General features: G+C 51.2%; 8 protein-coding genes across 8 annotated transcripts; 5 read left to right on the plus strand and 3 right to left on the minus strand.

The window, feature by feature from the left end:
* Nucleotides 1-117: 117 nt before the first annotated feature.
* EDD37DRAFT_455481 (uncharacterized protein) lies at nucleotides 118-2,744 on the plus strand. The gene is made up of 4 exons (XM_062812914.1): nucleotides 118-607; nucleotides 667-1,780; nucleotides 1,836-2,030; nucleotides 2,084-2,744. The coding sequence occupies exons 1-4, from the start codon at nucleotides 315-317 to the stop codon at nucleotides 2,306-2,308; spliced, it is 1,827 nt and encodes a 608-aa protein (XP_062668952.1). The 5' UTR covers nucleotides 118-314; the 3' UTR covers nucleotides 2,309-2,744.
* A 436-nt stretch (nucleotides 2,745-3,180) lies between these two features.
* Nucleotides 3,181-6,429, plus strand: EDD37DRAFT_651254 (uncharacterized protein; the record flags this gene model as incomplete). The annotated part of the gene is made up of 6 exons (XM_062818331.1): nucleotides 3,181-3,762; nucleotides 3,817-4,169; nucleotides 4,226-4,395; nucleotides 4,462-5,681; nucleotides 5,735-6,273; nucleotides 6,336-6,429. 6 exons carry the CDS (start codon nucleotides 3,181-3,183, stop codon nucleotides 6,427-6,429), a joined length of 2,958 nt encoding a protein of 985 aa, XP_062668953.1.
* Nucleotides 6,430-6,748: 319 nt separating this feature from the next.
* EDD37DRAFT_454806 (retrograde regulation protein 2) lies at nucleotides 6,749-8,845 on the plus strand. The gene has a single exon (XM_062812909.1). It carries the CDS (start codon nucleotides 7,067-7,069, stop codon nucleotides 8,594-8,596), a length of 1,530 nt encoding a protein of 509 aa, XP_062668954.1. The 5' UTR covers nucleotides 6,749-7,066; the 3' UTR covers nucleotides 8,597-8,845.
* A 555-nt stretch (nucleotides 8,846-9,400) lies between these two features.
* EDD37DRAFT_455544 (CENP-Q, a CENPA-CAD centromere complex subunit-domain-containing protein) lies at nucleotides 9,401-10,800 on the plus strand. The gene has a single exon (XM_062812915.1). It carries the CDS (start codon nucleotides 9,655-9,657, stop codon nucleotides 10,510-10,512), a length of 858 nt encoding a protein of 285 aa, XP_062668955.1. The 5' UTR covers nucleotides 9,401-9,654; the 3' UTR covers nucleotides 10,513-10,800.
* Nucleotides 10,801-11,191: 391 nt separating this feature from the next.
* EDD37DRAFT_610384 (uncharacterized protein) lies at nucleotides 11,192-14,237 on the minus strand (the record flags this gene model as incomplete). Its single annotated transcript, XM_062815206.1, has 4 exons — nucleotides 11,192-12,683; nucleotides 12,738-13,075; nucleotides 13,130-13,617; nucleotides 13,667-14,237. The coding sequence occupies 4 exons, from the start codon at nucleotides 14,235-14,237 to the stop codon at nucleotides 11,192-11,194; spliced, it is 2,889 nt and encodes a 962-aa protein (XP_062668956.1).
* Nucleotides 14,238-16,388: 2,151 nt separating this feature from the next.
* EDD37DRAFT_651258 (uncharacterized protein) lies at nucleotides 16,389-17,203 on the minus strand (the record flags this gene model as incomplete). Its single annotated transcript, XM_062818332.1, has 4 exons — nucleotides 16,389-16,507; nucleotides 16,559-16,756; nucleotides 16,811-16,930; nucleotides 16,993-17,203. The coding sequence occupies 4 exons, from the start codon at nucleotides 17,201-17,203 to the stop codon at nucleotides 16,389-16,391; spliced, it is 648 nt and encodes a 215-aa protein (XP_062668957.1).
* Nucleotides 17,204-17,539: 336 nt separating this feature from the next.
* Nucleotides 17,540-18,981, minus strand: EDD37DRAFT_633756 (uncharacterized protein). The gene is made up of 2 exons (XM_062816809.1): nucleotides 18,031-18,981; nucleotides 17,540-17,978 (listed from the first exon to the last, which is right to left on the minus strand). Exons 1-2 carry the CDS (start codon nucleotides 18,716-18,718, stop codon nucleotides 17,758-17,760), a joined length of 909 nt encoding a protein of 302 aa, XP_062668958.1. The 5' UTR covers nucleotides 18,719-18,981; the 3' UTR covers nucleotides 17,540-17,757.
* Nucleotides 18,982-19,668: 687 nt separating this feature from the next.
* On the plus strand, nucleotides 19,669-21,295 carry EDD37DRAFT_456538 (uncharacterized protein). The gene has a single exon (XM_062812916.1). The coding sequence runs from the start codon at nucleotides 19,780-19,782 to the stop codon at nucleotides 21,043-21,045; it is 1,266 nt and encodes a 421-aa protein (XP_062668959.1). The 5' UTR covers nucleotides 19,669-19,779; the 3' UTR covers nucleotides 21,046-21,295.
* The last annotated feature ends 206 nt before the right edge of the window (nucleotides 21,296-21,501 follow it).

Genomic DNA, 21,501 nt, shown 5'->3' on the forward strand with positions numbered 1-21,501 from the left:
TTCATGGAAGAGGTCAGCCTGACTCACATTAGAGGGCGACGGCGCATGTGGGCATGTTGAGGGGTGTTTATGATACAGCTTGACAGGTCTCAGCTTTGACAGTGGCTGCTATAGTCCAGGACCCTGCACTACGTTAGGCGTTTAGCAAATGCAGCCTCAATTCTTGGTATGCCACCAGCCTCATCGGGTATGTCTCTGGCAAGATATGAAAGCAAGTAGGACTCCTCATGTCCTCCACGATAGCTTTCCATAGCACATAGCACTTTCAAACCTACAAGGACCCATTCAGACTTTCCCAGACCAGTGTGTGCAAGATGAATCAGCTAGTGGATTGCTTCAAGCTTGCAAAGGAGTATCCAAAAGCAACTGCCCTTCTCCATCACCAGACGTACGACCATTTTCTAGAGGCGCTGAAGAAGAGGCTAGACAGTCGCGAGGAGGATCTGTTCTGTTCAGACGCAGACGCCAATGTTCATGGACTAAGGTGCAGGGAGTCTCAAAGCCCATTTGTCCCCGGCTGTGTGAAATCCTACGACGATCTACGGACTTACTTTGGCTTCAAAGAAGGACAGCTGCAGTCTGATGAGGACGCTCAGAGCCAATTCATGTGAGAAAAAATCTATCTCCTGCCTCCCTTAGTGAACCCGTGCTCATCTTCTACACCAGTTTTATCCATGCACAGAATTCTCGGGACAGACTACGGGTGACTAGGGAAATGTTGATGGCGCTGCTCACCTACTATCAAGTCATGCCGGCCTTTCTGGACTTTGTGTTCCCATTTGGCAAGACAGCAGATGCCAGAGACTTCTTCTACAGCGGCTTCAAACACGAAACGCGGCTCTCGAAGGCCGACAGAGGTCTGCGAGTGGACCCACTCAGTCGAAGTGGCCTCAGGTTGCAAGTCTCTTACAGCCTGTGGGCACCTGCTAAGACCAATGCATTCCAGAACTGGGAATGGTCCGTACAGCCAATGTCCATCTATCATTCGTTTGACTTCGAAACGGGACGCATGCTCTGGATTCTAATTAAAGGCGACCCTAAGATCAAGGACCAGGTCGCTTCTGCCATCGAGTCACCAAATCATCCACAGCTCCGCAGACTCGGCAGTAGGGATGAACGTTTCGCGACATCTCTTGCAACGCACGAATCGTTTAAGGACTGGGTCGGTGAAAACTGGCTATGGTATGTCAATTTTCTGGAGGAAAAGGTCCAGGAGATCACAGATCGCACATTGAACGTCACCATCAACAAAGATTCTGTAGTTGCAGCTTTGCGTGCGTCTTCACAAGCGACAGGCGCAACCTCCCCAACAATCGAGAGAAGTCAGACCTGGACAACAATTCAGCGAGCGTTTACTTGGAGGAAAGAGGCACCGCCAATATTGCCAACAGCCCAGCCTCGTCCAGCACAGCCCCCTGTCGCTTCCCCAGCCAGGAAACTTCCTCGCAAGCTTCCACCCGGGGTAACTGCACAGCAACAAGAAAGGAAGCCGAACGCAGATGAGTTCGACATCGACGACATCCGGAAAGTAGAGAGGGTTGAGGAACGGACGAATGCTGCTCTTTTGATTCTAAGGACACAGATTAGTGTAATGACTGGTCTTCTGGAACACTATGGGACCATACTCCACTCGAAAGACGCCCCGAAAGACATGGCGAAAAATTGCGAGGCGGCTCTCACCAAGTTCCAGATCAGTATCACTGGCGCGGTATCAGAAATGCAGTTGCACCAATCTCGCCTGGAGACGCTGTCACGCCTGCTTGCGGAAAGAAAGACTCTTGTAAGTTACGCATGATGGAACTCGACGTGAGACGGTGTGAGCTTACCAGATCAAGATGAGCAGTATAATCGAGTATCAAAGCATGCAAGCCAGTAGCTGGCTGGCCGCTCAAGCCAAGGAATCTTCCGAAAAAATGGAAACTATGACCCGACGAATGGAACGGATAGCGGAACAGACTCAAAAGGAGACCGTGTCCATGAAAGTGATCACGGTCATTACGTTGATATTCTTACCAGGAACTTTCGTTTCGGTGAGTCCTTGTGCGCGAAAGGCAGGGTTGGCACTATACTAACATGGTGACAGACCTTGATGAGTACAGATATCGTGACCTTTCAAAATCAGCCTGAACCGCTAAACCATAAGGTGGTCTCGCTGGGCGCTCTACATTTGTTTCTGGAAATCAGTTTCATTTTGATGGCACTGACGGTCTTGATGTGGGTGGTAACGAATTTTGCTCTCAATTGGTGGCAGAAGAGACAGTGGGACAAGGCTGAGGTCAAAGGAAAAGCGTCAGCAGCATCACCGTAGGGAGGTGTGATTAATCAGGGTCGCAGCTTAAAACCTGCCAATTCCCAGATCATGCGCGACTTCTGTTTCCGAATCGATCACAAGTCATGAATCGAATGGTTGATAGCTGAAAAAGCTGAACAGACATCCCCTCCTTGTAGTTCAACTCGAGGGCAGATTTTGGCTAGGGTACTCGCCTAATTGAGTCAAACTTTGGCGGGGGACAGTGGGGCTGGGAAGTCTAAATTCGCCACGAGGCAGCTGTGGCAGTACGAGTACAGTAGCGTCTACTGATTAGCAACTCAGCAGGCAAATTTCCCAATGGACCTCGTAATCCCAACGCGAGGTTGCGTTAGCGTGGGCGCCTCTCTTCGATGCGAACGATGCCTGGGCAGCCTGAGAAAGCAGTGCGCACATGAGAAACTTTGTGCAAGCTTTTGGTCTTAAGATCCCCCGGCCCTGACCGAGGAGAGCCGACCCACACTCCGGTCCTCTGAAGATGTCTAACTCAGGGCAGTGCTCTGGCGGCGCCAGGCACTACCGTGTACATGCCAATCCCATGGCAAGGGTCTGACGTGCTCATGGGCATGGGCTCCGGACGGTGGACTCATCGAGGACGGCTTATCAGGTGGTGTCAGATATTCGCGCGCATCACTTGGGAAAGGATAACGGCTTCATAAGGCTGTCGCTCTTTCTTCTCAGACTGCGCCCACCCTCGTCCCATCTTGTTGTCATCTGTCCTTTTCTATACCACCGGTGCTTTGACAGTCAACTGTGCCTATCGCCTACCTGAAGTTGAGTCTGTCGGTTCGCAGCTCTCTCTGGTCGCAATTCAGGGACACGGCCACGACGCTACAGAACTTGATTAGTACGTCGTGGGACCACCGAAAGCTATGGCTACCAAACAGCCCGACCATCACCCTATCATTCAAAGCTTTCGGAAATGGGTGGATGACAACAGCGTTCCTGGCACTTTGGGTGACACAGAGAAACCCAACACACAGTTCATGATCGGATCGCGCCTGGAAACCTATCTCAAAGATGCGTCCAATACCCGCAATCTTCTTCGAGCCCTGTGGGACAGCGAAGATCCTCCACTCCAGTCCCAAGATATCCTCGGCAAATGCTCGAAGGGGTTTGCGATCCTTCTACTGATCGGCATGGGAAAATACATACAATACTTCGTCCAATATGATAGTCTCTGGGATGGTCATATGCCCTTCGATAGAGAGAGCCCTCCTGCAAAATTTCCCACGACGGACATGTGCCCAGACTTCTTTCAAAGATTCGTTGAACGCCAATGGCAGTTCTTTTCTCATCATTTCCACAACAGTGTCGACATTCATCTGGCTCCTGAGCGCATTCTTCCCATCAAATCGAAAGTGCTCATCGGAACCGGTGGATTCGCAGATTTGTACAAGATTACGGTCCACACCGCCTACGATGGTCTTACTCCTGGCCGGGACCCAGGTCGGGTAAGTGTTCTCTAGATTTCCCTGGCCGAGCTATTGTTGACCTGCTTCTTCAAGGACGCAAATAAAGGATTTACAAACACGTATGTTCTGAAGACATACCGTACGCAGGATGCCGAATTGCACTACAGCAATGAAATCAACGCCTTCCAGCGCCTTCGACTTCAGTCCGGTTGCTTGGGCAAGGTAGTGATCGGGTTCTTTGGAAGCTTCAGACAAGGCAAAACCTTCAATACCCTCATTGAGTACGCCAGTGGCGGCACGCTTGAGGACTTTCTGCAAAAGAACGATCCACCAACTGATGCCGAAGACATTCACAAACTCTGGAGCGCTATCTTCGAGCTTACCAAGGCAATCCAAAGTATTCACTCGCTAAGCCAAGATGAAGGAGGGCCGCCTATCCTACAAGGGTGAGGTGCACCGCTGTTATCCCGTAAAATGCATCTTACTAACGTCCATCCTGCAGATGGCACCAAGATATAAAACCGTCCAATATCTTAGTTACACCTAGCAAGACGAACTGTTCGTTTGATGTGCAATTCAAGCTGGCAGACTTGGGTCTAGCCCATTTCCGGAGAATCAAGAGCGGAAACCGGGAGGAAGCTGACAGGGACACCCAAGGTACCCGAATTTATGGTGAGGCATTATTTAGGCATACATATCTGTCACACAGTGTGCTCAGTTCGCTGACGTCTTCCCTAGGTGCTCCCGAATGCTATAGGTTTGATTATTTCGACCGAAATCAAAAACTTGATGTCAAGCAATCCGTTGACATCTGGTCTCTCGGCTGCGTCTACAGCGAGATTGCGGTGTGGGTGGTGCTTGGAAAAGGCGCTTTGGTACGCTATCAAAGAGATCGACGGGAAGAAACGGCAGAAATGAATGATTTTACGGACCACGGTTGCTTCCACAATGGAGAGACCGTCCTCGAATGTGTCAAGGACATTCACAACAAGGTCTTTTCAAGTACTCGCGAGAGCGACCATATCACAAAAGCGGTGATACGGAAATTGCTTGATGAGATGCTTGATGACTTCGAAGGCCGACCTAATGCAAGGCAGTTGAGGAAAAAGGCTCAAACAATACTAACCAACGCAGAGCAAGCTGAAGCAGAACGAAACAACGGAGGCGTAATTCCCAGCGAGAGGCAACGTGGGTCAAATCCCAACAAGGGAAAGAGCCGCAGGCTACCGGCCAAATTGCCCCCGGACGGGGGCATACATGACTGGGGAGGCCAGGCATCCAAACATGCAGAGCCGCGAGCTATGGGGAAATCGCAAACATTTAACTTTCCTGAAGTGGTGCCATCAAGCCCAGAAAGCTCACGTCGTGGGAGTCTCGAGTCCCTGGTGAGAGATCCAGCGGTCACTACTCACGCTCCTCAGGACCCAGGGTCGGTGTCGCGTCCAACCTTACGACCAATGTCAGCGTCAGACCCAAGCTCACTGAACAATGAAAACAGCTCTCAGTCGTCAGCTCTTGCCTCCGAGATGGACTCCCTGTCGCTAAAGCACACTTCCGATGTAAACGGAGCTCGAGGTCTAGGCTCAGGACAATCAAACACCCGGCAAAACACGACTGGCTCTTCAGAGAGACCTACCGTTCCCAACATCTCCAGCCCATCTGGAAATTACCGAAGCCCTGGGGAAGCCATTGTCCCCTTGGGCGAAGGAGCTCAACAGGGAACCCTCGTGCCCGCGCCTTCTGCCGCACGAAGCCAGGAGGGCGCGCTTTCCACCCAAGACCCGACAGCAAATGGAGGTGTACAGGCGGAGGTGCTAAAGGTGGAAAGGCCCCAACTCCCAAAGATCACGCTGGGCGAGCTGGAGAATTGGGTACTTCGGAAGAAACGAGACCGAGACGTTGTTGTTCCTCTTGAGCACAAAGATGAGATCATGCGTGAACTTGGGCTCCGAGATCACGTATGCAGAACTATGGTTACCTGGGAAAACTTGCGGCTAATGTATATGTCTAGGTCTTTCTAATTGATGATGCGGGTAGCATGAGGAAATACTGGAGGGGCAAGGACAGTGTTATTGACCTTGCCAAAGCTCTTGCCTATATTGTGAAAGCCTCGGACAAGGATGGCATGGATCTCTACTTTACCTGCACCGAGGGCAAGCACAACGTGGCGAATGCAACAACGATGGAAAGTCGACTCGCCAGCAAGCTAGTCAACTCGGTGGCCAAATCCAATATGGCTGACATGCTCGGCCGAATCACAGAAGAATATGAGGAGCGTCTCCGTAGAGAAAGGAGTACGCCTGGAAAGAGAAAAAGCTTCTTCGGAAAGTCGGATACACTGAAGCCCCTCAACATCTATGTCTTTACCGATGCTGTGTGGCAACCGCACTGCAATGTTGGTGAGGTGATCACAGCTCTGACTACCACCATGAAGGACCTCAAGTATCCCCGAAGGCAGGTTGGTATCCAGTTCATCCAATTTGGCAACGATCCTGCATATACAGAGAAGCTCAAAAATCTTGACGACGCCGTTGGGTTCGATATACCTGAGTAGGTCCTATCAACAGTGCTAGTCCATTATCAAAGATCCTTGGCTAACAAAATGATCTTAGGGGTTATGATATTGTCGACACAGAGCCGGCAGTGGGAGGAAATTGCTGGAAGATGCTTGTCGGCGCTATAAACAAGTGGTATGACAAGGGTTAGAAGTCTGTGACCGGTTTCGATCCCGACGTGGACTGCACGACACGACGATGAGGGAATATTGGTAAGGACTGTTTTGAGCAACGCGTCTGTTTGGAGTCAGGTGTTGTTTATACTGCAAGATACCCGGAGGAGCATTGGCTGCTTGATCCATTTCTGTTTAATGCATGCAAAAGTTTAGTGTTTCAATGCCCATTATCTTGGTCATCGACCACGGTGTTTTGAAGACCCTGTTTTGATACCCATTCCGGGCTTTGACATGTGAATGAGTACTATACTCCGATTCTTCCAAAGGATTGACATATTGCATGGCAAAACGTACAAAGACATTTCGCGAAGAGCGGCACTTCTCGTGGGGAATGGTACGAATCAATGAAGCTCAGAGGCGTGAGGAACAGACAGGTTTCCATCCACTTTGCTGCGAGATTAAACTTAGGTTTCTCATCAACCACTCTATACCTTCACACCAATCGCGGTCTACCCCGAAAGCGGATCTCCGAGTCATGTCGAAATATTTCTTTCTTTGTCTTTCTGTCGGAGAACGTATGCAGCTATTTGTTTCTTACGGAGCACGCATAGTCATTCCGAAACATGAGACACTGTAGTCTCACGCCCTCAATCTTCCTTTGACGTGGTCGCTATGTCGCCTCCAAACGGTAAGCACGCCGTCAGCGACCTGCCTGATAATGCAGGAACGTCAAGCTCTGCTTACATAAACGGCACCACGGAGGACGCTAGGCATACGCTCGACGACAACAGCCAAGGGCCGCAAGACGAAGTCGTCCAAGATGACTTCCAGGATGATCCAGCCCGTGCAGAAGCGGAGAGTCGACTGCGCCTTAAAATCGATCTCAGACTATGCACGATTGCCGGCATCTTGTGCAGCTTGAACCTGCTGGATAGTGGCATCATTTCATCAGCATCAGTCACAAGCATGTTATCCGACTTGGATCTCACTGGCAACAAATATTCAGTATCGATATTCATTTTTACAGTATCATCCATTTGTTTCCAGTTGCCATCGACCATCCTGCTTCGCTACGTTGGCCCGAGGATCTTTTTCACCACAATCACCTGTGCCTTCGGGTTGATTACCATGTGCACGGCCGCTATCACGAATTGGCGACAGATGATAGCGCTCAGAATCCTTCTCGGTATTTCAATGTCCGGCGTCTTTCCAGGTCTGACATACCTCATCTCAACATACTACACCCGCAGAGAACAACAACTCAGATTCGCCCTGCTGCAGTCTGGCGAAATCATCATTCTTGCAACAGGTTCAATCGTCAACTTTGGTCTCAACCATCTCGATCACCGAGGGGGACTCCGCGGATGGCAATACATGTATCTGGTCCAGGGAGCAGTAACCATATTTCTCGGCTTTCTCACCTATTTCTGGATGGTTGAATTTCCAGACCAATGCGAAAGATCGTTCCATTTTCTGTCCGAAGATGAAAAGAGCCTAGCAATCTCACGAATCAACGACGACCGTCGCGATGGCGGAAAGCCAGAACCTCTGACATCGGCCGCTATCCTGGTCAATTTCCTCGATCCGAAACTGTACGTCTTCTGCGCGCTGTTTTTCCTGTTGAACCTGGTTTCGACAGCTTTGTCCTATTTCCTGCCAATCATTCTTCAGAGTGGAATGGGTTTCGACTCTAACAAGGCCATCTTGTTGTCTTCTCCGCCATATTACTATGCCGTCCTCCCAGTGCTCCTCTCTTCCTACATTGGGGACAGATACAGGATTCGAGCGCCGGTAATCATCTTCAATGCCGTGTGTCTCATCATTGGCTTCTGCATGCTCGGTTTTCCAAGTCAGGTCACCATCAGGTATATCGGCACTTTCCTGGCCATGGGGGCGTACGTCAGCAACTGGGCAGCCTTGAATGCTTACCAGGCAAACAATGTCGTTGGACAATGGAAGCGTGCCACAGTGGCAGCAGCGATCTCAGCCTGCAATGGTCTGGGAGGGATCGCAGGAAGCTATATCGTTCGTCAACCAGAGGCACCAAGATACTTAACAGCAATCTGGGTCAGTATCGGAAGCCACATTGCCATGATTGTACTTGTTGCCTGTTGTACAGTCTGGTTTTGGTTGGCAAACCGCAAGGCTCGGAAAGGAATTTACCTGATTGAAGGGGTGCCGAACTTTCGCTACACATATTAGTCATTGGATCCTCAACAACATCGTCCTTCACTGTACTCCTTCACCGATATACCTCACCACCGCCTTCTCTTCGCAGAAATCATTCACTACTGGACCAATCACAAAATAATACAAGGATATATTTTAAAGTCGTGAAAAACTGCTTCAACGCTGACCTGTCTAGTCCGCTCACCATTCCTATCACAGCCGGACACCGAGTAGGCGGAATTGGTTGAAGGCCAGCTCAAGCAGGTGTTTCCCTCGTGACAGACTACAACCTAACGCTGGCGAAACTCGACAACGGGCGTTCGGAAAAATCCCTGCCAGAGACCACAGTGATCTGTGTGTGGGGGTTTCGATACCTGGACTCCATGAACTGATCACTCTTGGGCTTCAGGCAAGTCGTTTTTTGGTCGAAGCTGGGGTTCGATCCACGAAGTCTGTTTCTGACCGAATACTTTTTGGTTTTCTGTTTGGAAGCTACTGTGACTGTGGGCTAGAAGGGGGTGAGGCAGAACATGCCAGGCGGACAGCGTCGGCAGAAACCAGTCACGGGTAATATGAGGACACAAGACGGAGCCGACAAAATTTCAAGCCCTGGTCGAACTGAGGAATACTATACTGGCTACCTTGCTTGCTTGAATGTCTGGCCGATGTATGGTGCATGGGTCCCTGGCTGTGCACCCATGATTGTAGTTCCAACATCTATAACTGAGGGATGCCTCCCAATCTCAGAGATGGCCATACTATAAGAAGCGGTACGGCTCACTACACAAACTTGGACTTGTACGATTCACGCCGTCAAGATCAGATGTCCCCTCGTCCGTGATTATATGTTAAGTGCTTCTGGCAGATATCAAAAGGTGCAGCCTCATTCTCGCCTGATATTCCGGGGTACAGCCTCGTCATTAACGCGAGGCTACGCTAGTCCCGCCGCAGAAGATCAACACTTCCTCCCTACCCACTGAGCCCAACTTCGCCCGCATTTTCCATCACCACTCTCTATTCTCGAAGATTAAACGATCTGCCAACGCGCCAAATAGCATCCTCTAGCACATCGCCCTGTCAAATTCGCAGATATGGGCGCGTCAAAACCATCATCCTCCTCCGCCGCCACGCGCCGCCAAAAGTTCGCGACCCTCGAACCTCGCATCAAGAACATATCCCAAGCAACCATCCAGAAAAAATGGAAACCCCTCCCCACCACCTCACAAGACAAAATCAGACAACTCGTCCTGAACATCAAATCCAAACGCTCCGGCAGCACAGCCCGGATCCCTCCCTTGAATCGCTCCCAGACCAGCAAACCCAAGTCCACCTCGAAGGCCTCAATAAAGGAAGAAGAATACGAGAAAATCGTCGCAGAAATCACAGACAAGCTCATCTCCCGCCTCCCACGCATGCCCTTCCCACCGATCCCAACCGCCGCACAGGACGAGACCCCATTCGACCTATCCAACACATTACACCGAGTATCCTCGCTCCAATCGCAATTGACCACGAACATCCAATCCGCGCATCTGCTGAGTCGTCAAATCAAGCGCGAACAAAGAGCCCTCAAACAAGACCGCGCCGAACTCGCGGCGTTGGAAAGAGGATTGAAATCCAGCAGTGAGCTCCGTCGCAAGAAAGAGCGGGGATTACATCCTATCGTACAACAACTCGACGACAACCAGGACGATGCACAAGTTGAACAAATTAAGCGTATCAACACGATTGCAGGCATTTCGAGTACGACCACCACCACGACCGCCACGCCTACCTTGAATGGTGATTCGGATCCAGATCTTGGACCCCTTCTCACCCAGCTCCGGAGTCATCTGGTCAGTATGCAGAATAACGTGGCGGGCATGAAGCCGGTGGTGGCGGCCATTGACGATACCAAGATGGCGTTGGACCTATTCGCTGCCAGGAAGCTCGACCCGCGCACACGTTGACGAGGTTGTATAGCGTCTAAATCTCATCGGGAAGCATTATAGCTTTCTCCAAGAGTATCATGTTCAAGTGCTTTGAACAGGAACATTACAGAATGACCGGTATCGAATAACCCTCGCTCCGTCAACAAAGCGCACTCGCAGTCGTAGACTACGAGTTCCGCAACGCATAAGATGCAATGACTTCATGATGAAAAATGTCCATACTACTAATTACCTACGAATGTATGAACACGAGTGTGAGAAAAGAGCATCACAAGGGTCGATTCTGGTTCTGACTCGCAAACTAACGTTACCTCTGGACGCCCAATGCATCCCATCCCCTTATCGTAATTCCCAGTGCCTCCTCTGGATACTCTGCCGTTTCGTCGCCACGTTGACAAGTTCAATGACCTGCTGTGGCTGCGTTATCTTGTATGCCCAAAACAGGCATCCTCGGACGCGAAAGAAACAAGCCAGAGCCACACCACAAAGCGATCGTGGTAAATCCAAAAGAACACAACCTCACAAAACAATCGAGCCTTGTGACTCTGGTCCTTCACTATTACTGGATAGCAGCATGTATGCGGCACAAACATTTCAAGATATGGACTGGTCACCTGGTTATCCCGTGTACGTATCATCCTGCTTGTAAGAGCGCCCCCTGGTGGCGATCTTGGATGCCGCTTCCATCCTCCGCGCTTCATCGTTCGATCACATCCCCATACAATCTCGCCTCCTCGTTCAATGGAGTCGTAGCAGGAAACTCTCCAGGAATGTGCAAGTGGCTGATGGTCGTGCTACTCTTAGACCGGTCTGCCGCCTTCAAGGTGTAGTGCGTAGGTTCTGTCGATGCTGTCCTTGGGCCGATGTATACTCCGTTGTAATCGAACATGCTGTCATTCACGTAACCTGTACTGGTAGGGACAGTGGACAAAGTCGCTACATCCGTTCCTGAATTGGCCAGAGCCGAGCTGGGGGCGGTCGTGGACTCGCTCATCGACTCCCTCATCGCACGTGGTGCACTAGGTGCGTCCACTGGGGCAGCAGTGTCCACCATAATTGGGGCTGAAGACTCGCCTGGACCAGGAATCGCGGTTTCGGCCTCGTGTTGATGTATGGGCTCTTCAGCTACTGGTTCTTGCTGTTGCTGTTGCGGCTGATGCTCGTGATGATGCATGACCCCGGCTCCAACGGCGGCACCTCCTGCACCTGCGGCGATAGGTGCCATCCAGTCGCCATATGAGCTGCCTCCGTCCACGGCTGACGGCGGAGCAGCTGACGGCGCACCGGCTGATGGCGCACCCTGGTTTCCGTGGAGGGCTTGGAAAAGGTTCGGATGTTGACCTGGGGGATATTGACTGTTGGTGCTCATACTTCTGTTGACTCCCGACGGCTCCTGGGGGGCAGGCTGATAAGTGGTCTCCTCATACGTGCCTGGCTGATAGGTTGCCGACTGAGTCGTAGCAGGCTGATACGCGGCCGGCTGCAACTCGGTGTGTCTTTCCACGGTATCCGCGAAGGGTACGCCGCTCCCTGGTAGCCCACCTGCAGCTGCTATAACATCGCGATCTCGGTCAGAATCATCCGCGCTTGAAGGGGATTGCGGGGCTTCTAAGCCTCGCTGGATGTTGAGATCAGACGGAAATCGCCCACCTGGTGCTGGCCTCTGTTGAGGAGGACGCCATCCAGCTTCCGATCTGTCGTCCTCAATCCCGTCCGCACCCAAAACCTCTAAGCCTCCTGCTTCAGCTACACCAGCCCCTTCGGCAACAGAATTTCCGCGGACGGACTGTTCTCCTGCGAAGGCAATGTGGTCAGCCTCATCTTCTTCCATTCCGCCTTCTGAGCTGATGATGCTAGCCGGTTTATTGAGACTGTTGCCGGAAAACGATCGGGAGTGAGTCCGGCGAACATATTCGTTACGTTCCTCGCCTCGCCTTGAGGTAAGCTCTTTGATGTCGTTATACCATGCAAGCATAGTATCATGAGTTTCTGCTCTGAATACCCAAGCATGCCCACGGTGCATAGATCCGGTTTGACGACCCTTAAGCATGAATTTATGCGATGACGAGCCAGGCTCAGAGTAGGAGCCCAACTTTTGCTCCGGCAAATATAGCGACATCACTGGAGATTGACTCGACACGCGGTCGGCTGACTTGAACTCGTGCAGATGTGTTGGACTTAGGATGTACCTGATGAAATTGTTAGAAGTGATCCTCAAGGTTGTGGTTCACGGGGAAATTTACCATCCAGGTGTGTAGTTCTTGAGATACTTGCTCTTTCTCTCAAGCATTCCACTCCTGACTTCGATTGCTGCTGGATGTTCCTTGCCCGGATAGATAATGTTCGCATACTGGCGAACAGGTTTGCGCGGATCCACCATCTGGTTATTCTTGCTTGTGAACTCGTCCCATTCATGGTCTTTGGACATTTGTAGAGGTCCCTCCTTCAGCTTGTCTGATACGTCATAGTTCTCATCGGCTTCACGACGGAGTATGCCAGCCAGAACATTGTACGCTTTTTGAATCTCGCCCACGACGATGGACTCGAGTTCGCGACCAGAGGCCTCGAGGTTCAGGTATGCCTGGTATTGTCAGTATATCAAAGCACATCATGTCCTTGGGACGCTGAGTCTTACCCGATGCAGATAGTTTTCTTCCTCGATTTGTTTCTCAATTTGCTTGTCGACTGAGAGCTTGACCAAGAAAGGATCACCCTTTCCACTGGTCGATGCGGCATCGGCGTCGACCATGCCGAGAGACTCCTGCAAGGATCGCACAGCTCTTTTGGAAGCTTCTTGTTCCTTGTCTACCGAGTTTTTGAAGTCACCAGACAAGCTTTTGATCTCCTTGATCTTTTGTTGCAAATCACTGCGGAGACCCGTGAGTTGGATGATTACTTCATTTTCCAGATCGCGCGCCTTGTTGGCTTCATTCAGAGCCTGTTTGTGAAAGTCGCGCAAAATGTAGACAGCATCTCCTATTCCCCCAGATGTTAGGAAGTTTGGAAGCATTGCGGTATTGTTGATGGCACTGGACGCAGACATCAGTGACTTTGATTTTTGGTCGTACGTTTTGTGTAGTTCGCGGAAGTAACCAATGATATCTTTGAGAACTCTTCGCCAGGCTGCGATGATATTAGCAAGACTTCTTCGGGCAACAATGTTGTCGCCTACCTTGGAACCGAGTCGCGAGCAGCTCAGTGGGGTTTCCAGTCGTCGGTACAGGGCAATAGAAGACGCTGTTCGTCTCTTCCGTTTCGCCATACTTCTCCTTCTCGACCAGCTGCACGCTGCGCACTGAGCCAGCATAGCTGCTTCGTTTGCTAGCGGTCCTCTTCAGGCTTCCGCTCTTGTGCAAGGAAGCCTTCTTTTTCAATGTACCACCTCGAGAGGGGGTAAGGGTTTGGGTCCCTGAGATGTGCGAATCGTTCCGAGGAAGCTCTGGAGCTTGTTCGCTAGTATCATGAACCCCATCATTTAGCTCGTCCGTGTGCGATAAGGCGGATGGCTCTTCGGGCAGAGTCTGAGGTGCTTCATAATGTGAGGCAGCATCGGTATGATGGGTATGAGATGCTTCATAATGTGAGGGAGCATCGGTATGGTGGGTAACTTGGGTGCCCGCGTAGGATACCGGCCGAGAAGCAGATTTGGCGGTGGTAGGCCGTGCGGAGTATATCGAACGATCTTCATGACTCGGCAGCGCATTTTGTATAGGCGACGACGGAGTTACAGGTCTCGACGCCATGTTGAGTGATGCGGACTCGTGCTTGCGGAAGCTCGCTTCAGGGGAGGGTGGGTGAATGAGGTGATCAGGAGGGAGACTGAAGACAAGCTATGTCGTAGACAGCATGCTGCAAAGGACTGATACTGTATAGATAGCTACTGGCGCACTCGGGCATACAAGCTGAGTCCCGGGTATCAAGCGATGCAGATGTAGAGGAATGGAATCGAGTCAAGGAAGCAGTCGGACAAGACAAGAAGCACAGGGAACTAAGATGCGACGGGGAGGAGGTGGAAGTATGATTGAATGACGTCGATTCCCAGGAAAGACTGGTGATGATTTCGAGATGTGCTTCGATACCCAGAGTGCCAGATGCTGGCGAGAAAAAGAGTGGGCGGCGAGGTGGTTGCTGTGCATCTGTGCAGCGCAACCAGCCGGCAGAGCGGGAAGACTTGGTTCGCAATCAGGGCTTCGAGTGGAGAGGGGTTGGCCTTTAACTGGGCCTCTAGATTTTGGGGAGGGTGAATTGTCCAGCTGAGAGTCCATAAGACTGGCCTGCAGGTGGACTCGTGGAGTGATCCATGCTACTTCCACTGGACAATAGATCAGTCTGACAAGTGTTGAATGGGCCAACAGCTATAGCATTTGGAATGATATCGGCGTAGATTTTGGGCGGTATGGGCATGATGGCTGCATTCACGTGTGACGCTATGATTTTGTCAGACGAGTGAGCAATTCAGACTCTCGCTTGGACCGAGGATCTTCAAGCACCAAAAGCTGGACTGGGGCGCTTAGCAAGTGCTAGTCGCAAGAGCTAATTCGGTAGCCACTGAACCGAGAAAAGCATCGCGGTCGGCTTGGCCCTCGGGCACTGCACTGCATCGCAGCTATCACCTCATGTACAGGGACAACTGCGAGATCTGAGGAGTATCTACAGCTGTACATGGTTATTGCTGTTATTCAGCTTGTCACTACCCAGGTAAGAGTACTATTCTGGAACACCGTTGTCCTAGCACAGCAGCTGTTGCCGAAAAAGAGCTTCTTCAGCATGGGCGTTGAGTCAAGATTCTATGGTGCCCAAAAAGAGGCGTACAAGGTGTTCATCGATGCAGTCATGGCTCTCCCCATTTCCCCACCGATCGACTTGAGTTCATCTAAGCAGTGTAGTCAGCCGTTAGAAAGCTGTACTGGATTTGGGCGCATTCCAAGGTTCTGCGCCTTCTATGGCTGGTTATCTCCCTCTCACAAAAGGCACATGTTCGCAACCAAAAGCGCAAGACAATGCAAATGGTCTCAACCCCAGCAATCTCAAGATGTGCTCGGGTCGTGTGCCGTTACTCCGTACAATCTTGCGGGTTGAACATGATGGTCATCTCTTGCGCCATCATTATTACAAGGACGATCCTGGGCATGAAATACGCCTCCGGCGTCATTGACTCGCTCACTTGCTGCAGAAGGCTAACAAATGCCCAGCTCCTCGTGGCGTGGCGCCGCTAGTAAATTATGCCGCAGTAGACATTTCTTGAACTGGGAGTGACTTTCTTGCGGTAAATCCGGCCCACTTTGCCAGGTACTGGGAACTGACGCTTGAAGGTTCCTCCGAGGACATACTATAATATCGCAATATGTAGTCACTAATAATCTATAAGGCATACTGTATGAGATTGTTCTCATGCATCGTCAGTATGGCCCGAAGTCTACATTCCCAAAATACTGTTCAGCTCTTCCTGAGCTTTGGTGGCGAGGAAACTCAGAAGCATCGGCGCTCCCGAGCGCAACGCACAGCGTACGCGAGTATAGCTGAACAGGGCTCCTGTCCATTTCAGAAAAGGCCTAGCATCGTTCAATCAGCCGTCGCAAAAGCTTGCAGCGAACACCACGATGATTCCATTGTCTATACGCATAGCCGAAAGGACGACCCGAAGTACCTGCATCCAGGATGTGCAAAAGTACTCCCGACATGCGCTTGGGTAGAAAATTGGGTCTTCCAGACTTCAATTGTAATATTTATGTACACCAGTTCCGATGCTTCAGGTAGGTGGGGAGAACAGCTTCAGAGCAACAGCCCAGAATGGCTGCTTCACCTGGGCATCATGACGTCCATCCAATGATCTGCTTCTTGGACTTCGTAGGTATGTTTGCGAAATAACATCTGCCTTTGTCGAGTATTGCTGTCTAAAAGTCGGTCATGCCGGCTGCCGATTTGTTCTTATAGTATGGTTCTTGAACCTCGATACCATACTTCGCCTTGATTCTCTGTTTCCGTCTCTCCTCATATCCTGGTCCATAGATACCTGCGGACCACGTGTCAGCCAGTTGATAAATTTAGATCGAATCCATCTTACCTCTGCCTTCACCGAGCTCATTGATAGTCTCCTGGATAGGTCTTCGGTACCGAGTCTTGGCTTCTTCCTTCTGGCCAAGTCGGTCTAATTGTGGAGAGTCTGATTGAGATTCGAAAATAGAGCGGCCCGTATAACTGACGACAGCCATGCCAGCACCCAAAGCGAGGGCAGAGCCAGCAACAGATGGCATAGAGCGCTCTGCACGCTGTTAGTACAAATGTGACACTTTTGCGACACTTTTTCTCAACATACTAGCAAGACCGACCAGTGAGCCGGCGCAAGCACCGCCGATTGCGTGGTTTACGAGATCGCTCGTCTCTCGCAGATTCGCAGAAGCCGTGCTGACAAACGCGTAGGTTCCGCCCATTGCAGCTGTATAATGTCAGATTCCTGTCGTCCTAGACCGGTGCTTCTGCTACAAAGTCGATACGTACCAAATATACCGATAGTCCTCCCGAATCTTGAAAAGATGCCCAAAGGTCCAATATTCTCCTTCGCTACTGTATTTTGAACCGCGGCTAGAAACAATCCAGCGGCCCCCGTGTATGTAACTGCATGTATCGTAGTTGCTAGTGCATCTTTTGGATGATATACGCCGCCCACATCCTCGTCGTAGATGGGTTTCGGATCAACGAGGTCACCCATGTCTGCGTCCGCGGCTGGTCGTGAGGCTTGGGACAGGTGGAATCAGACGTCACGTCATCAGTCGGAGGCCATGCAAGGTGCAAGGTCGGCAGGAGAAGGTGTGAGAGAGGTACTCTGAAGCTTGTCGGGGCTTGCAAGAGTTGGGTTCGTTATGGATGAGGTCCTTTCAATGACAGTACGGAGCCCTCCAGCTGCGCTTGCAGCCACTCTCCGAATGCCAGTTGCCAATTGTTGTCGGTCTTGGCAGCACCGACTCCCATACCTTATTTTGCATGTCACGTGGGGTGCCACTTAGTCCACCGGATTGCCGAGATTAATACCTTGAACTCAACTCTTCTCGTAACCAACCTCGTTCTTGTGATGGTACTCTTCACCTTCTGAGTGATCGAGTAGATCTACGCGCGGCGGTCACCCTATTGAGAAAGTGTTTTAGGCAAGTATGAGGCCCGGCGCTTCCAAGTTCAACCTGGCGGCGATCGTCAAAATTCTGATTCCTTATCTGGGGGCGCGTGGCCATCGGTAACTGCTATAGATCTATCCTGTTTGGTGGTGTTCTAAGCCGTCGCCTTGATGTGGTCAAGCCCGAATATGCCGGCGTAGACAACCTTGAGATCCGAGCTCGCCAGAATGCGATCCTTTTGCTTCTGAAGATCATCAACAGACCAGTTGGCAGAGACAAATCTGCCACTCAAAAATCGAGCAGCATCCGTTGCCAGCCAGACGCACATCCCGCCAACCAGCTCCGGAGTGTCTTGGGCAAACCGTTTGAAAGATTCTGCAGCAAGTCAACATAATGCTCGATCGATAGGGTGCTGGGCTCTACTTACCCTCGACCATGTCTGTAGCGACCACGCCAGGCTGTATACTCACAGCACTCACGTTGCTGTACTCTGCAGCGAGGTACTCCACCAATCGTAGACTTGCGATCTTACTAACACCGTAGGCAGACCACGACGGTACCACGGACGCCGCCAGTTCTGTGTTCATAGTAATTACAGTTCCTTTTTGATCTCGGCCGAGCAATTGCAGAAAACCCCGGGTCATCAAGTAGGTACCTTTGACGTTGATCTCAAAATCTGTCCACCACTTGGCTGGTGAGGATTCTCCAATCATGGCCACATCCGCGTTGCTCCCGGCATTGTTGACCAAGACATCGGCGTGGCCAAGAGTCGTACGCACTGTTGCATAGAGATTTGTGACAGCAGCCTCGTCCGCAATAGAAGTCGGAATTAGAAGCACTTCGATAGCTGGATTGATTTCCATTATAACGGCTTCCGAGGTCCTCAACGCCGCCAGGTTGCGTGCCACCAGGACAAGAGCCTTGGGCCCGGCTTTTGCAAAAGCTGGGACGATCCCTCTCGCCCCAATGCCTGCCGAAGATCCAGTGATGATGATCGTCTTACCTGCTTGTGACAAGCTGGATGAAGCAGGGTCGATAAAAGGGTATTGGTCCCGGTAGATATGAGGAGTATATGCTCTTGACGTAGCCCAAAAGTCTGGCGGGAGGCTCTCCATCGTGCGGTCTTGGCTGAAGAGGTGTTATTCTATGTAAGCACAGTGCTAAAACAATGTTTGATGGAGAAAGTGTGGTCAGAACTCTGTGCCGAATTGCATTGCCATCAAGCAGTCAAGACCCGGCTGGTCATTATATACGCTTCCCAATACCCACAACAATATTTCTATGAGCTTAGTCAGGCGAGAAGCTGCAGCATGCCGTAAGCCATACAACGACCTTCTGTGAAAGCTGAGCCCAAGTGAGGGACTTTTGTAAGTTAAACCGCCGGCGGATGATTACACTTCACCTATCCATGAAAGACGGGCCGCCTAACCCTGATAAGGAAAACACTTCTAATGCCCAGGTCAAGGACTTTACCAATCTTGTCTACCTACATGATAACGTCGATGTGGTGAACAGCAAGTCTGATCTTGACGGCATTGCGGGTGTCAAAGTAGGGGTTGACTTGGTAGCCTGCACGTGGGAGCACTTCTCCTCCGAGCGGCTCGGCTCTGGCCATGGCATGAAAGGCATAGGCCGCCATAAGACGCTTGATGGGCGTTGAGCTGACCTTGCATACGATCACTTACTTTTCTAGGTCTTTGAAGTCGTACAATGCTCGTCAATCGTCAGCAAATCGAGTGAACCATGGAAAAGCCCTTTATGAACTGCCATTTCCCACCAGGTTGGCATCGACTTACCATGGTAGCGCTCGGCAATGTATGCAACAGGGAGGACCCGATGGATAGGTCAGAGTAGCTACTGCAGTCTTCCTGTGTATGGCTTTGTACTGAAGTGGTCTTACATGTACGGGATCTTTTGCAGCATCGTGAAATCCAACAGCCATCAGAGTCAGAGAAAGACCGACCAAGGCTGCGGATTCAGGGGCATGTTTTGACTGACGTACGCCAAGCCAAGGGCGATCTCGACTTTTGTTGTCTGGCCCCTCCAAATTTCTAGATGGTTGTCGGGTCTATTTGTTTTTACCAGCACTTGACTTCCCTCTCACTCTACGGCAACATATCGATATAACAACCACACCTATCTCTTTCGAAACCCTTCTCCGTGAATCGAAAGCAAAATGGCAGGAGAGACCTTTTCTCTTGCAGGCAAAGGCCTAAAACTAGACACCAAGGAGGATCTCGAGAAGCACATTCAACCACTCGCCGAATCTTCGAAGGTCACCCACATCGATCTCTCGGGGAATACACTGGGCGTCGATGCCTGCGCCGCTCTCGCACCCATCCTATCCTCGAAAACCACCCTTCAGAGTGCAGACCTGCATGACATCTTCACTTCACGATTACTCGAGGAGATTCCTCCCGCGCTCTCCTCTCTTCTCACCGCACTGCTAAAATGTCCGAATCTCCACACGATAGACCTGAGCGACAATGCCTTCGGTCTGAAGACGAAAGACCCTCTCGTCGATTTCCTGGCAAAACACGTCCCATTAAAACACCTCATCCTGAACAACAATGGCATGGGCCCCATCGCCGGCACATCAATAGCCGAGGCGCTCATCACCTTGGCCGAACGGAAACAAGCTGCCAGAAAGGAAGGCAAAGACGTCCCGGACCTTGAAAGCATAGTCTGTGGTAGAAACCGCCTAGAAAACGGAAGCATGCCCGCATGGGCTAAAGCCTACGAGGCACACAAGTCTGGCATCAAGAGCGTCAAGATGACGCAAAACGGAATCCGATCCGAAGGCATTTCACACCTGATCTCGTCCGGCTTGTCACACTGCGATAGCCTGGAAGTCCTCGACATGCAAGACAACACCTTTACGTTTCAGGGCGCGCGCGCTCTAGCAAAAGCCGTCGAGGGATGGTCGGGTCTGAAAGAGCTAGGCGTCGGCGACGATCTGCTAGGTGGTCGGGGTGCGATCAAAGTCTTCGAGGCGCTGGGCGAGGGCAATAATGAGAAGATTGAGATTCTGAGGCTACAATATAACGATATCAATCCCGCTGGAGTGAAGGCCCTCCTGCAAGCGGCGAAAGACGCCCTGCCCAAATTAAGGCGGGTGGAGCTGAATGGCAACAAGTTCGAGGAGGAAGATCCGTCGATAGAGGGTCTCGCCGAACTGCTCAGCGAGAGAAAAGATGAGGCTGGGAAGGACGACGATGCCGAGGACCATTGGGGCTTAGACGAGCTGGACGAGCTTGAGGGTGAAGACAGCGATGAGGAAGAAGAGGAAGAACTAGAGGAGGAAGAGGAAGACGAAGAGGAGCAAGACAAGGCCCGTGAAAAGCTGCTTAAGGAGGACGACGAAGCTGAAGAGCAGCCCGTCACACAAAAGAAGGATGCGGAGGTGGACGACCTGGCAAGCAAGCTGGAAAAGACTCTTTGATTATTCTGATTGGCATCTGTTGATTGCACAAACTTGGGAGGCAGATAGCATACAGTGCTTTTTCGGCGTACATGATACCCACTAGCATCAATATATAAGTCGGGACTTGTGCTCTTGTGAAGTGGACCGACATCAAGATGGTTTCTGCCCCGAACTCAGCGCGTGCCATAGCTAGCTTGTACAATGGCGCTGAGTGTAAGCCCTCCTCAGTGACTCAGACTGCTTGCCCATTGTCAGGTTCAGCAAGTGCAGAGGTCCTCGACCTCATCGTCCGCGCCGTGGATTACTCTCCCTCGATAGGAGGTACTTGTGTCCAGGACATGACCGTGCTCGGAGCACTCATTGCCCCCGTCGATGTCGACGACAAACGCGACACCAGCGCGCCAGCTTCTTTGACCTTGAGGACGTGCCCAGCGAATCGGCCGTGTGTAGTTGTATGGCGACAACAAGACCTCA

This window comes from Exophiala viscosa, assembly GCF_022695815.1.
Source record: "Exophiala viscosa unplaced genomic scaffold EDD37scaffold_7, whole genome shotgun sequence".
NCBI classification, from domain to species: Eukaryota; Fungi; Ascomycota; class Eurotiomycetes; order Chaetothyriales; family Herpotrichiellaceae; genus Exophiala; species Exophiala viscosa.